Below are 15,902 nucleotides of genomic sequence, written 5' to 3'. Positions count from 1 at the left end.
TAATTCATGAAAAAGCCAACAAGATTTTGGAAGCTGTCAATTGGCTTCTTCTACCTGATAGGCTGAGTGGAATCAGGAACATGTGATGTGTGGACACTGGTAATGGCACATTCTATATATCCTGCCCCTAGAAGGTCACTCATATCTGCCTTCTGGGCAAGTTGATTTTCAGTCATCTTTGAGAGAAAAATAAGATATCTATTTTAAAATCTTTAGATACAAATATACATCAACTTCCTGGGGATCGCTTGTAACAGAGAGATTCTGGGTGGCTCCTATGTCTGCTGCATTTGGGATAGTTGGGAGAAAGAAGCAAAGCATGTTAGAAAGGTAGCTTAGTGTTTTGTGGCAAAAGAGAATTGCTGCGCTGGCGCCCTCACCAATGGTGAGCACCAGCAGTGAGAGCAAAGCGAAGGTGCGGGGGAAACCCCCGGTATGCACTCAGACCTAAGGGATCCCGCAGATCATAGTTTCTGAATTGGAAATGTTGGGAGCAGATTCAAGATCTGTCTATGTAGAGTCAAAGAGATCATGCTGAACTCCCTCTTTCGTACTCTCCTAGTTGCTGCTCCAAAGAGCGTGGTAGGAGTAAGACCAGTTATCAAAACTCCATGTCCTGGTAGCACCTGAGAGCACCTAAATCTCCTCCTGATTCATGGGTTGCAACACCCTTTTGGGGCCACGGGCCCACCTTACTCTTACTGATATGAGGAGTTAGAGACATGGGGCTATTGGGAGGGCAGAGCCTTACACAGGCAGGCACATACTTCTCCCCACACCCAGCTGGACAGTTCTGCAGGATGAGTGTCGTCCTGGACACTCATCTCCATCAATTCCACCGTGGGCATATTCCCAACCTTGTACTGTGGACTGGCCAGCAAAGGACTGCAGTGAGTCTTTCTGCATCCCCAGGAACAGGGCATTTTATCAAAGCTAACAGCACACTGGCCTAGTAGGAAACAAGCCTTGAGTGGAGCCTTTAGGAGGGTGTGATTACTACACTGAAAACATTTCACAGTGTCAGGTAGGCAGATTAAGAATGGCTCTTACATGGAGCACTGTCCCATCTGGCTTCACCAGGGTCATTTCTTCATTAGTAGGTAATGGCCAGCCGGAGGCTTTGCAGATGGGGTTAAATTTGCCGCTGTTTACTTCTATGTGATCTGGCAAATCCTCTATTTTTGGGGTCATCCTTGGCATGCCTGAATGAAGAAAACAGCATTGTGAAATCAAATCCTCAACACCACAGCAATGTAGTAATAAAAATAGCTACTGTAGCAAGTCATGCACTGGGCAAAAACTTTGCAAGTATTTTATTGTTTTATCATCCATAATGCACTTGAGGTGGGTGCTATTGTGGTTTCCATTTTATAAATGAGACTGAGGCTCAGAGCCCAGATTCAGGCTCAGGTTTTTATGAATCCAGAGTCCACACTCTTCACCATAAAGCTGATCACCTTGAGCACAGGAGTTCGAGACCAGCCTGGGCAACATAGCGAGATCTCGTCTCTACAAAAAATAAAAAAATTAGCGAGGCATGGTGGCACGTGCTATAGTCCCAGCTGCTCAGGAGGCTGAGGCAGGAGGATTACTTAAACACAGGAGTTCAAGGTTGCAGTGAGCTGTGATTGTGCCACTGCATTCCGGCCTGGGTGACAGAGCAGGACAAGAAAGAAAAGAAAAGTAAAGAAAACAGAAAAGAAGGGAAGGAAAAGAAAAGAAAAGGGGGGGGAGAGAGAGAGAGAGAGAAAGAGAAAGGAAGGAAGAAAGGAAGGAAGGAAGGAAAAGAAAGAAAGAAAAAGAGAGAGAGAAAGAGAGAGAGAGAGAGAGAGAGAAAGAAAGAAGGAAAAGAAAAGAAAGGAAAAAAAGAAAAGAAAAGAAGGGAAAGAAAAGAAAAGAAAGAAAAGAGATGAAAGAAAGAGAAAAGAAAATGTCAAAAATAGGCAAATCTATAGAGAGAAAATATAGTTGACCCTGGAACAACATGGGTTTGAACTGCATGCGTCCATTTATACACAGGTTTTTTTCAATAATGTATTGGAAATTTTTTGGAGATTTGAAACAACTCACAAACTGTGTAGTAGCCTAGAAATATCAAAAAAATTAATAAAAAGGTATTTCATGAGTGTGTATAATATACAGAGATACTAGTCTATTTATGTGTTGATCTACTATTTGTGCTATCAGTAATACTTCCAAGTCAACAATAGGTTATTAGCAGTTAAGTTTTGGAGGGATTCAAAAGTCATATGCAGATTCTTGACTCTGAGGAGGGTTGGTGCCCCCAACCCCTGCATTGTTCAAGGGTCAACTGTAAATTAACGGTTAGCAGAGACTGGGAGGAGGGGAGAATGGGAGTTACTGCTGATGGGAACTAGGTTCATTTTCATATAATGAAAATGTTCTAAAATTAGATTATGGCAACGATTGCACAACTCTGTAAATATACTAAAAACCATTGAATTATACATTTAAAGGGGTAAACATTATGGTATAAAATTATTCTCAATAAAGCCGTTTAAAAAAAATATAGCAGGCTGTATTTGGTCTGTGGGTCAAAGTTTGCCAACTTCTGATCTAGGATAATTTCTGAACTAGAATTATTTAAAATTTCATTTTGAGTGTAACCTTCTTTATTTGTTTCATTCTTTCTATCTCTTTGTAAAAATACCCTTTGTCCAAATCTCTCCAGAGTGGCTCTTTCCCTGTCATGCATATCGAGGGAAAAGGCTGGTCCCAGAGAAGGATGCAGAAGAGGTGGGTAGAGCTCTCAGCTGGCTAATCCTCACTTAACGTGCCACAGAGAGCACGTGGTTTATTCCTAGTGGAATGAGAAATGAAGATTCCTATGAGTGTCCACCGAAAAGGATTAGAATGCTGTCCTTAGGATTTGGGATAAATTTCTCCCAGCTTCTAGATGAAAACTGAAGAGGCTTCAGGATCTTGGGATGCTGGGGCAAGAATTACACCAGCAAAGCTTGGCTCAAACATGCTGAACGTGGCCCTGACTACAGTGTTACCTTGCTTTACCTTCTTTCTCACACTGGAGCCCTTGTCGTCCTGGAGAGCAGAGGCATCCTTGGAACCGGTCACACATCTCCCCATTCGTGCAGCTGCACCTAAGCTTACAATCTGGCCCATAATAACCAGGGAGGCATGCTGTAAACAAAGACATCAAAAACCAGAGTTAATACAGGGAAATGGAGAAAGCTAAGGCTAGATGGCTAATTTTATTTTTCTCTCTCATCTATCAATCTTGCTGGTTCGTATAAGGTAGGGCTGATTTATCTGAATTACCAGGAACTTAAAGGGTTGGGAGTTCTGCCTCCAGAAGAGTTGAATAAGCTTCTACCAGACCAACCTTTTCATGGATACAGCTACATTCAGAAAACAACTACCTGAAAGCACAAAAGAGCGGGGTGGGGAAAAACAAAACAAAGCAGGTTCTGGAAGGGAATTGAAATTGGGAAGATAGCTTTTAACCTAATTGTTGGGCACAGTTAATACCATGTGAGGAGGCTAAAACTCCAAAGAAAACCTGCAACCTTTCCGGCCTGATGAATCTGTGGACAGAGTCAGGGCAACCACAGCCACTGGAAAGTGAGGAAGAAAACCAGAAAGGGCGTGTCAAAGAGAAGTCCCAAATCTTTGGCTGATCCTTGAACCATACCATGCTTGGTGCAGACTCAAAAGCAGCCCAGTAAAGATAAAAGAACTAAACTGAGTTTGACCTGATGCCTAAGAGTTTTCAGTTTGAGTCCTACCAAGTTAATTGCCTGCTATTATAAAACAAAACAAAACAAAATCAACATCCTCAAAAGACTGTATCATATTCCAGAGTTGTCACAATGTAACATTCACAATATCCAAGATATAATGCCAGATTACTCAACATAAGAAGAAAGAGAGCTATGACCCATTCTTAAGAGAAAAGAAACTCAATAGAGATCAATCATGACCACCTAGATGTTAGAAATAGACAAGAATTTTAAAGCAACTATAATAATTATGCTCAGTGAAGTAAAAGAAAATATGCTCACAACAAATGAAACGAGAACTTTCAGTAGAGAAATAGAAACTATAAAAAAAAAACAAAAAGAAATTCTAAGATTTAAAAATGCAATGTCTGAAATAAAAATATCACTGTATAGCCTTAGCAATGGAATGGAGATGACAAAAGAGAGTATGAACTTGAAGCTAGACCAACAGATATCTAATCAGAAGAACAAAGACAGGGAAAAAGTTAGAAAAAAATGATGAGAGCCTCAGGGACCTATGGGACAATATCAAAAGGTCTAACACATGTAATTAGAGGTCCAAGAAGGAACAGAAAGAAAGCGGGAGAAAAAAATATTTGAAGAAATTATGGTTTAAATTCCCCCAATTTGTTGAAATTTATTCTATAATTTGTTAAAACTTCGAGGAGAATAAATATAAAGAAAACTATACCTAGGCACATCATGGTCAAACTGCTAAAAACTAAAATATCAAGAGAGTTTAAAATGTTAGTCTTTTTAAGCCTGTTTTCGATTTTTACTGTACAGCAAAGTATTTCAGCCATTCAGTGTGCAAACTGTGCTTCTTTACTTCAATAAGCTCTTGAAAGGACAGGGTAAAACCACTATTTTCCCTTTGGGAGTCACTGAACCTCCTAGGACCGTTCTTAGAATTTGGTAGATGATGAATGGATTCTGTTGACTGGCTGTCCTCATTTTGGCCAACCATAACATCACTAGAAGGCTTTCAACCAAAACTGCTATAGGTGCTTGCCCTTTGGAGCTCTGATGGTTTGTTTCAATAATAAAAATGACAAGATTCAGTCTTTACTTTTGTATCAATCACAACTAAGTAATCTACAGATTCAATGCAGTCCCTATCAAAATCATGATACCATTTTTTTAAAGAAATAGAAATAAAAATCCTAAAATTCAGATGGAACCATAAAAAGACCCAGAACAGCCAAAGAAATATTGAGCAAGAACAAAGCTAGAGACATCATACTATCTGATTTCAAAATATATTTCAAATCTATAGTATCAAAACTCTGAGTAGGTGAAGTTAATACTGCTTGAGTAAAGTCCACAGCCGATAAGATCTTAACTTCTATTTTTAAACCCCAAATCCCATCTGGATCCAACCTAGAAGCTCTGATTTTTAGGGCCCACTGAAAAATTCCATGATCTTCCTGTACAAAGCGTGGTTTGAAAACCAACAGTGTTGGAACCGCCTAGAAGCTTGTTAGAAATGCAGAACTTCAGGCCCCAGTCCAGACCCACCAAATTAGAATCTATGTTTTAATAAGATCCCCAGGTGATATGTATGAAAAGTACTTTCTGTGAGGTCCATAGTCTTACTGTGAAAGTATAATTAACTTTGGACAAAAACATCTATGACTGAAAACCCTGTAGCCCATCAATGGGCAGTTGATTAGTCCAGCTATATCCTACGTCGTCATTTCCAGCAACCTGGATCTCCTTTATACACCTGCTAGAACTTTTTCTATTCAAGGGTACGATTGGTGCATACCTTCATTGCACTGCAAACCCTTCCAGCCTGTGGCACAGGAACACCCATAGGGATCTGGGAGACAGAACACGTAGGACTTGCATCCCTCTGGTCCACTACACCTTTCTTTACAAGTTCTACCAAATGTGTGTAGTTCGCAAGCTTTGGGAAGAAAAAAAGAAAAGCTAATTCAGAGTCAAATATGCAACCCCTTGAAATGCATAATTCTTCTTTGGCTTAGTCTCTACTAGCCTAGAGAACATGAAAAATAGTATGACCTCAGCTGGGCAGAATGAACACACCATTATGGCCCATTTTACAGATAATGAAACTGCCCCACAGAGCCACACCACTACCACCACCACCACCACCATCAGGGTTACCACTCACAGTTATGCAGGTTGTACACTGCACAAATCTAGGGGGTGACATTCACATTGCAGACATCATAGATTTGTATATTTATTATAACTTTCCAGTGGTTGTCAATAAAGAACCTTAAGGAAAGGGCATCTTTTTCTAATTCACACAAAAGTATCATATGGTCTAATGGAGGCCACATAGCTTCTATTACCATCTGTGTCCAGGTCTAAAATTCTAGATCCAGCAACGACGGCTTTTTAAATCCACAGCTTACTTATCAAGAACTCTGGACTTACCCTTCTCACATGTCTTTCCCATAAACCCAGGCGGGCAAATGCATTCTCCAGTATCTTCATGGCAGACACCATTATTCACACAAGCCGTACAGAGATGGTTACATTCAGGTCCCCACTTTTGTGCTTCACATCCTTTTGTTAAGGAAAACAAGACCGTAATGAGTAGAGCACATTCACTCAACAAACCTTTATTGAGCACCTACTATGTGTAAAAAGAAAATAACAATCTCAGGACCACCTCCACCTCAACTGCCTATGTAAAAGGGGAGGTAAAGGCCTCAGGCACCTGCGAAGAATGGCCCCACAGATCATTCATTAAGGAAATTCCTTGCTGGCCTCCCACAGCAAGGACATGTGAATTGTAACTTTAGGCCTGCAGGCTAAGTCTAGCTCCTAAAACTGAAGTCTGTTCCTTTTCCACACTAATAATGAATTACAAGTTCACCTTCACAAGAACAGAACAGCGACAAGACAGGATCAGACATTCTTCCTCCTCCCCAGGAACATCTACATCATTGATGTTTCCTTCACTCCCTTCTTCTCTTCTAATATTTGCCTTATCTTATATAAAATGCAGATTTTCCTGGGTCTCACAAGAATGTAACCATTTTCTCTACTACCCCCACACTTTTTTTTCCTTCTGTATGCCTTTAAATGCTGAAACTTCCAAATTCTCCTTCAGCAAAACAGCCACAGGTTTGTCTGTGGTTTTTGTTTTTCCCGAGTGTGTCCTCAACTTTGGCTTAATAAACCTCTGTTGATTGAGATCCTTTGCCTCGGTCGCTTATTTTGGGTCAACATAGGTGTCAGTCATTTTAGTGGACACTGGTAACTGAGCACAAAATACGGTCTCTGCTCTCTAAAAGGTAACAGAGACAGACATGTGAACAGGAGATGACGCTAGAAACAAAGACAAGGAGTACTAATCCTGTCTTGGGCATGGAAGAGGGCATAAAGGAAGGCTTCCCAGAGGAGGTGGTATCTGAGCTGAATTTGCAGGGCCACCTAGGTAGCAAAGAAGATAAGGCTGGAGAGTGTGTTCCAGGCCAAGGCAAGGCATGGGAGAGAGCACAGCATGTTCAGGAAGCTGTGGGTATGCTTAGAGATTGGAGTCGTAGTTTCCAAAGTAGGAATCTCTTAGAAATGCAAACCTCAAACCGCCCCCACCCACAATCTACTGGATGAGAAACGCTGGAGGTGGCCTAGTAATCTCTGCTTAACCAGGCCTCCAGGTGATTCTGGAACATGCTGGAGTTTTAGAACATCAGGCCTAGAGAATGTGGAGGAGGGATAAGGCTAAAAGGAAAATAGGAACTAGTGGCATCCACCTATTTTTTCAGCTGATAAACATATAAGAATGAAACAAGATAGGCAAAACCTAATGTATAAGGATGGTAAAATCCTTCTAGAATCAGATTTCCTGGCTACTTCTCTCCAACACTTGAGGATTTTAGATTGTTAATTAGGTCAAAAGATACCTTCTAATATAAGGAAAATCCAAGGAGGTTGAGATGATCCCTTGTGATCAGGAATTTAGTTTCATTTCTCCTCTGAAGGAAACTAGTGTTTTTGCCCCGTTAGTCTCACAGTGGTAAGCTTGGACCTGTGCCTACAGCTGATGTTACCTGATAACTTCTTTGCCAAGAACTCCTTGTTATCAGTATTTTCTCTACAACAATCAGGAAGACTGTCAACACAGACCATTTCATACAGTCTTCCACTTAGTAGATAAAGGCACAAAATGTCTAAAAGCGAATATTTATTAATATATTCCTCAATATGTAAAGGGAAAGAAGCTATGGACAATTAGTGATGTCCTGAGAGCCAGACCACAGGTTATTTGCACATGTTGGAAACTAATGATGGCAGACAATGTCAATGAAAATGAGTTCCCTGTTACATTAAACTGTGTTCTCTAGTCCTGTACCTACCTGCAGACCTGTGCCAACTTCACACCTAATCCTGAGAAGGAGAAAAGGATAAAGCTCTAGAGTATAATAGGGATTATCTCTTGGGGATGGAGGAGTAAGGAAAAGAGCTTTTTGATAAGCAACAAGTAGGCAATTAGACATCTATTTTCTTCAGAAGCCTTGTGATTCTGTATTTTAGGAATCAGATATTCATGGCACACAGAAAAAAATCCTATATTGTGAGAAATCTGGTCAGGAATCGAATTTATACAGAAAAAATTCCTATAAATCTAACCATCGTGATTTTTAATACAAAATCTTTAAGCACTATTTCTAGGCTTCAATTTATCCTGGGGGGATACCCTATAGTTATGAGAAATGGACAAATGCCTTTAACTGTACATCACGTTTTATTAAACATCAAAGAACTCCTACTGGGGAAAAGTATTCTTAAATGAATGACTAGAGCCCAACTCGAACTTTCTTAGAATGATTTTAAGTATTAGCAGTGCTTCTCATATGGTTTCATTAAAATACTCCTAAAAATATGAAACTGTTGTTTTTAACTTGCATTGTTCACTTAATAATTTATCATGAATATTTCCCATATTATTTCATATCATTGTACAAGAAATAATGTATACATTATGAGGACATACTGTATCTAACAAGATATACTGTTAGACTCTTTGATTCTGTAAAATTAAATTGTTATTAATGATAAAAAAAAAAAAAAAAAAGCTTCTGCACAGCCAAGGAAACAATTAGAGCGAATAGACAACCTATAGAATGGGAGAAAATATTTGCATGCTATACATCTGATAAAGGGCTGATAACCAGAATCTATAAAGAACTCAGGCAAATCAGCAAGAGAAAAAATATTTAGCAAATTGAGTAATTTTAGTAAAATCAGTATTTGTGTGGAAAAGTGATCAGATATACTACACACAAAAAACCAAATCTCTTTATATAATTTATTTAAAATTTATTAAGTTTCCTGCGCTCTTACAAATGTAACATTCTTGTATACAACATTCATGGAAGAGGCACAATTCTTATTTTGAGGTGGCACAGATGGACAATTTTTTCAGTGAATATACTTTCATTAGGAAATTTAACTACAAGCTGTATTTCTGTAGAAAGTTGCTTGAAATTCTATTCCTAAGATAAAATTCACTTTTTCTGTCTCAAAAAAAAAAAAAAAAAAAAATACTCCTAACAACAAAAGGGGAATGAACATGTACTCCTAGCAATCTCAAAAGAAATAACTTGGAGATCAAAATGTGTTTAAAATCTTTTGCTTTATCTTAAACGTTCAGATGAATTTTAAATTCTATCTACACTATGCTAAATCATGTTTATTTTAACATTTAAAAAAATTTTTAAAGCTTTAAGCCTTTCACCATTGTGATAATATCATATAATAAGAAATATATATTTGGTCTTTTCTGGTTCCTGGCACACAGATACTAAAACCCTTGGAATTTCTGGAAAACTAAGAGGGCCTCAGCCGGGTGTGGTGGCTCACGCCTGTAATCCTAGCACTCTGGGAGGCCGAGGCGGGAGGATAGCTTGAGCTCAGGAGTTCAAGACCAGCCTGAGCAAGAACGAGACCCCATCTGCACTAAAAATATTTTAAAAATTAGCCGGGCATGGTGGCGCATGCCTGTAGTCCCAGCTACTCGGAAGGCTGAGGCAGGAGTTTGAGGTTGCTGTGAGCCACAGCACTCTACTCAGGGCAACGGAGTGAAACTCTGTCTCAAAAAAAAAAAAAAAAAAAAAAAAAGAGGGCCTTTTGTATGCTAATGAGATGACTGGTGGATGGGGACCCCTAGATAGCTTCAGGATGGGGGCTAGTCACAAGACCAAGGCATGATTCGGACATCCAGCCCAACCCCTTATTCTCTAAGGAGGGGCTAAGGGCTGAATGTTGAGTTGATCACCAATGGCCAATGAGTTAATCAATCATGCCTACCTAATGAAGCCTTTATAAAAACCCAGAAGGACAGGGTTCAGAGAGCTTCTGGATCACTGAACACATGGGGGTTCCTGGAGGGTGATACGCCTGGAGAGGGCATGGAAGCTCCACACTCCCTTCCCACACCTTGCTCTGTGCATATTTCCATCTGGCTATTTCATCTGTATCCTTTGTATATTCTCTGTACTAAACCAGTAAATGTGTTGCCCTGAGTTCTGTGAGCCATCCTAGCAAATTAATCCAACCTAGGGAGGGAGTGTTAAGAACCCGCAATTTATAGCAGTTTATTAGAAGCACAGGTCACAACTTAGGGCCTGCAACTGGCATCTGAATTGGAGGCAGTCGTATGGGACTGAGTACTTAACCTGTAGGATCTGACACCAGGTAGACAGAGTCAGAATTGAGTTAAATTGTAGGAAGCACAGCTGATGACTGCTGGAGAACTGCTTGGTGTGTAAGAAAACCCCCCACACGTCTGCTGTCAGAAGTGTTGTGTTCATGAGAATAGAGATTAGGAAAAACACTTTGGTTTTCCCATCTCAAACAACCATGTATCAACATCTGATGTTTCTGATATTCCTAGGAAACGTACCCACCATTTACCCTCTGAATATGCCTGTACATGATGTTGTATCAGACTACAGAGAAACTATCTAAATGAAATAAATGCAAATTGCTTCCTTGTCATTTGGACTTTCCTGTGTAGTAGGATAAAAGGGAATGTTGCTTGCTTCTCCCAAGTCAACAGAAACTTCATGTAGAGGTAATTGTGAAGCAAACTATTGGAAGCTGAAAACTGTATTTTTGCTGTCATCATAAGTTATATTTTTCTAAAGATTGGTCTTATAAAAAGGCTGCTTTAACATTTAATAGAAGAAAAGTCAAGCACAGAAGTCATCTAGGAGGAAACAAATCATGGGTACATAGACAGATTCCTCTTGACTCAAGCTCAAATAGTCCTGCTTATAAAATACCTTGCTATATTTTATACTCATAGAGGTGGCTTAGCATGAGGCATAAACTAGATGAATGACACTTTTCATACTTCTGTTGTCATATTTTAGTGTCTATTTATCTATATATGTTTTTGCTCTGATTGGGAATTACCCAAGGGACAAGGATTTATCTTATGATCCTGTATTCTCAACACCAATACAATTCTTGGCACAGAGTTATGATAAACATATTTTGTTCAATGAATGAATGAATATAATGCAAAGCAAAATCAATAATCTTCATGAATTAGAGATACCAATCATTAGAGGAATGACAAAGCAGCCCAGGTGTTTAGGCCTAAATACCTGAATATTTAACATCACAAATACTTAACATAGCTGGGGAAAATTCAGGGCAAATCTTTTGCTTTTTATACATCAATTTCCTATAAAAGTTATAGGAAGATGTAATGGTGATAGTTACTCACGACTTCAATAGTTATAATGGGAAAAATAAAAGTTTTCACTAGTTCAAACTCCTGCATTTTTCAAACCTGAAAATAAAAATCATCTTTGAGAGTTAAGTGATCTGGAAAGATCCACCAAGTTCTCATTGGTCTAGGTCAGTGGACATCTGACATAGGTTATGCCAATCTGATTCTTTATCCTAGGGATTCAAAATTTGGAAGTAAAAGAAACTTTGTCGAAGCTGAGTTATGGTAATAGCAGCAGCCTAGAGGGAAAGTCCCCTCCCCTCCCTGCCCCTCACCTCCACTGCTCAGACCCAGATCTTCCCTGGAGCTTGTCTTTTCTGGAACTTGTTTGTCAGCTTTCCATCAATTTCCTAAAAGTCCTTAGTATCCTTCCAACCAATCTCTATTTTTTTGCTTAAGAATCCAGGGTCAATTTATGATACTTGCACTAAAAATCCTAACAGCTACACCATCACAGATGGTGGCCTCTCAGTCACTTACTCCGGACTATCAGCCTGGTGAAGGCCGAGGTGAAGAGGTTTCCTCCTATGTACCTGGCCGAGTACACGCCGGCATCCTGGGGCTGAGCGTGAGGCAGGTGCACTTCTAAAATATCCGGTACTTCGTGGCGGGGCACTGAATGGATGAAGGACCCTAGTAATCAAGAAAAGTGGAGAATGATAGGTCACACTCAAACCCTCCTGTGTCCTCGTCTGGCCTCTCCACTTAGTCAGCTTTCCCTGACCTGATAAAATGTGCTCTCACACATTGGATGTGGGAGAAGAATGAAAAGGCAGAAACTGTGCGATGCTCTCCCAATTGTGAAGAAAGGCATGGTGATGGGGCAGATAGGTTAGCCTGCAGGATCTACCCCCAAACACATGAAGACGGAGGTAGTCTAAGTTCTCATGTTCTACAGGGAGGTGAACAGAGAGCAGCAGGCAAAGCTAGGTGGGAAGTGTCAAGTGACCCTGTCAACTTAGCAGGTAACCAGGAGGCACCTAGAATCACTGCTCTAGCCCAGAAATCCTGTCCACCCATAGAATTCAGAATGCTCCCCATCAGTATTCCAGCTGGATCAGGCAACTGTACCATACCACAGCTAGGACCTAGACAGGTTCGGATTATATAGTTGGACCTCCAGAACTGCTGATAATTGGTTTCCCAGGTTTACTGTGGTCATTTCCTTAATTTTATAATCAAACCTCCCATTTTACATGACTGAATTTAGGACCTCACTTATCATATTATGATGGGGTTTTATTGTATGTACAATGTATGCACATTCATGTCTATGAATGTATATATCTATCATATATATATATATATATATATATGAGTTCCACTTTCATTTGCTTAAGTACCCAAACATCTCACCTAAGAGGGCTCCTATCATACACAGAATTTGATAAGCTTGCATCATAGCAGCTTTGTTTCAAACATCTGCCCCCAAGACTGCAATAGGATAATGAGCCAATATGTTATGTGTTATCTCATGTCTCACACCATGGTGCTGGAAGGAAATGAAACACACACTCACCGTTTTTGTAAATCACTGCATCTTCTTCTTTAATCAATACCTTTTTGAAAGATATGTTCACATTATCTCCCCTGTCCACAGTCATAGTTAAAGTAGCTGGTAGGAAGGAAGCTTTTAAAGGAGAGAGAGAAAACAAATACCAAAAATGAGGTCACACATTTTTTCCAGGAGCAACTGAGCTTTGAAATTCAGTTGCCTCAAAAGATGAGGGCAGAGACTGGCTAGGAGTCGGCTAGTTTTTAGGATACGAAAAACAGTGGTTAACTAATGGGTTTTAATCTTTCTTAAGGTTGTGATTTTTTTTAAGAATCTGATGAAAGGAATGGTCATTTCCTCTATAAAAATGTAAATATATATAAACAATGTACATATGCACAATTTTCCCACACATCTAATTGGGGAAGTGAGGACTTAGTGTTGATTAGCGCAGATTGAATATCCCTTACACAAAATGCTCAGGATCAGAGTGTTTCAGATTTCGGGGTTTTTCAGATTTGGGAATATTTGCATTCTATCAGTTGAACATCCCAAATCCAAAAATCCAAAATCTAAAATGCTCCAATGAGCATTTCCTTTAAGCATCATATTGGTGCTCAAAAATTTTCAGATTTTAGAGCATTTCAGATTTCATATTTTTGGATTTGAGATCCTTAACTGTATTTATTATCAAACTAAGTCATGACATTAACAATAAACCACATTACCTGTGACTCTGACATCCTTCTCCAATCCCTACCAAGTTTCTCAAAGTAGAAAAAAATATGACTGGAATATGAGTTTCCCCAAAGTGGAAAAGAAAAAACACTTGTCAAATGGCTTTTCCCTTGTTCCTTTGTGGCGGTGGTGGTGTTGTTCCAGATAATTCTTATTGCTTTAGATGCCACAAGCCTTTCTCAAATGGAATGAGCGCAATGCTGGACTTATTACTAATGGTGTAAATATTGGAATACTGAAGAATAAAGACAACGATGGAATCCAATATCTTGCCTTCTACCCTTTAATTATACATGTGTTAATTGACAGAATTATGGAACTAGACAGTGCTAGGAGAAAACAAGGGAAGTTATTCTATATTTGACTTTTAAAAGCATAAGCCAGTTGACTGAAAATTTCTGTCCCTGTGTCAAGCTTGGAACACAACATTTCCTGATTCCCTTGGCTTACTGGACAAGATGTGTAAATAAAATCTTCTAACATTCTCCCAGCAACTAGAGTTTCTGAATTCCTTTAATTTATGCCATAATCTGCAGAAAGCCAAACTCTGTGGAATAAGGGGGAATTAACTTTAGGCTTTTAAAAATTAAGACAATGTTAAAAATATAAGGATCACTCCTAAAAGAAGAGAAGTAGCCTATATAACTTTCCTCAACGTGGAGGGCAGGAGAGAAGGGAAGTAAACAAAAGACATAAAATGAGAAAAAAGGGCCCGAAGAAAATTATGGTATGGAAAAGACAGAATAAGATGGCAGAAGGAAAGACAAATATATGTTAAAAGAGGATCTTGGAATGAATTCAGATAAGAAAATCTTATATTTTAAAGTTTAAATTCTGCTATTTCCATGAACTATACATTAAACATAATGACACATCAGCTTGAAAAACAAAGGGATAGAAAAATAAATACTGAACTAATACCAACTAAAAGAAGCTAGTATTGTAACATTTATACAGAAAAAAATTTATTCTAAAGCCAAAACAAATTTTAGGGATAAAGATGGTGTTTACACGAATAAGACAGAACGATCCACCATCTAATAAAATCTTGTTAGAAGATTTTATTCACACATCTTGTTTAGGAAGATATAATAATCCTGAACTTGTATATGTATCTAACAATAGACCTTTAAAACTCATGAAACAAAAACTGAGAGAATTTAAGAAACTGCAAGCACAGTGGAAACTTTCAGAAAATTATTGATCAGACTGAAAATTACTAAGGAAACATGAAGATTTTAATAATATGATTAAAAATTTGTTGGATATTCATGAAACCCTATGCCCAGTTATCTAAATGCATGTTATTTTCAAGCATATTGCCTCCCTATTTAGCCACAAAGGGCATCTCGGTAATAACAAATTCTCTGACCACAAGGTACCTACATTAGAAATCAATAGTAAAACACCTTGTACCCAAAGATATGAATTTCTATAGAGTTTCAGCCCAGGACCAAGCCTTGAGGCTCATAGAGACTCCTGTTGAGGACCTCATGGTGAATCAGCTGGTCATCGTGCCATCATTCTCCTCTCATCTGTGGCTTTCAGATGGGTGACTTGGGAGAGACTAAGTGCTGTGAGTACTGCTGGCTTGGACAGCTACCCTGTGAGGACAGAAGATGCCTCTGACCACATGCTCAGAAGGACCTAGGCTTTAGGGTCTTCTGCTTGCTTTCCTCAGCTATGGGCTGTGCCTGCTGACTCAGGCATGGTCCCCTGCCAGGCCTTCCCTGGTGGCCAGGTATGTGATTGCTTTGGTGCAGACGCTGACCTGGAGCAAACCCAGGGAGCGTGAAGGGCAGTGTGTGCACTGCAGTCAGATAGTCCTGGGCTGGAATCCACCCTCTGCCACCTAAGGGACTTTTCTGAGTGAGTTAATCAGCTCTGCACATCTCAATTTCCTCATCTGTAATCCAGAAGCAATAACGTCTACCTTCACAGCATGTTAAAAATGATGTAAGCTAAGCCCCGAGGCGCTTGGAAGAAGTCAGTGTAAATAAATGACAACGCTGCTGTGCTGACATTTAGGATGTGGACCCGAGGGGCAGCTTTCCCCACAGTACGAGAAAGGACCAACCACACAGGGGAAGGCAGGCGGGAACTGGACGGCCAGGGGACGGGCTTCGTGGGGCTCCTGCTCACACTGACAAGGTGCTTCATCTAGCCATCCTGACGCGTGCATCTCTTG

At 39.6% G+C, this 15,902-nt stretch overlaps 1 protein-coding gene across 5 annotated transcripts in view; it reads right to left on the bottom strand.

The window, feature by feature from the left end:
- TEK (TEK receptor tyrosine kinase) overlaps nt 1–15,902 on the bottom strand; it is a 106,208-nt gene that overhangs the window by 42,798 nt on the left and 47,508 nt on the right. For 3 of the 5 annotated variants that reach the window (XM_069474319.1, XM_069474321.1, XM_069474320.1), the window contains 5 exons: nt 13,001–13,111; nt 11,962–12,114; nt 6,165–6,296; nt 5,527–5,667; nt 1,051–1,202 (listed from right to left, as the gene is read on the bottom strand). In XM_069474319.1, coding sequence (XP_069330420.1) covers nt 1,051–1,202; nt 5,527–5,667; nt 6,165–6,296; nt 11,962–12,114; nt 13,001–13,111 — 689 coding nt within the window. Of the gene's footprint in view, nt 1–1,050; nt 1,203–3,030; nt 3,160–5,526; nt 5,668–6,164; nt 6,297–11,961; nt 12,115–13,000; nt 13,112–15,902 lie in introns of all 5 variants that reach the window. The other 2 variants (XM_069474317.1, XM_069474318.1) reach the window with 1 other exon arrangement.

This window comes from Eulemur rufifrons, chromosome 7 (genome assembly GCF_041146395.1).
Source record: "Eulemur rufifrons isolate Redbay chromosome 7, OSU_ERuf_1, whole genome shotgun sequence".
Taxonomy (NCBI): Eukaryota; Metazoa; Chordata; class Mammalia; order Primates; family Lemuridae; genus Eulemur; species Eulemur rufifrons.
Note: the sequence above shows the minus strand (reverse complement) of the source record. Positions and strands in the feature narration are given on the sequence as shown.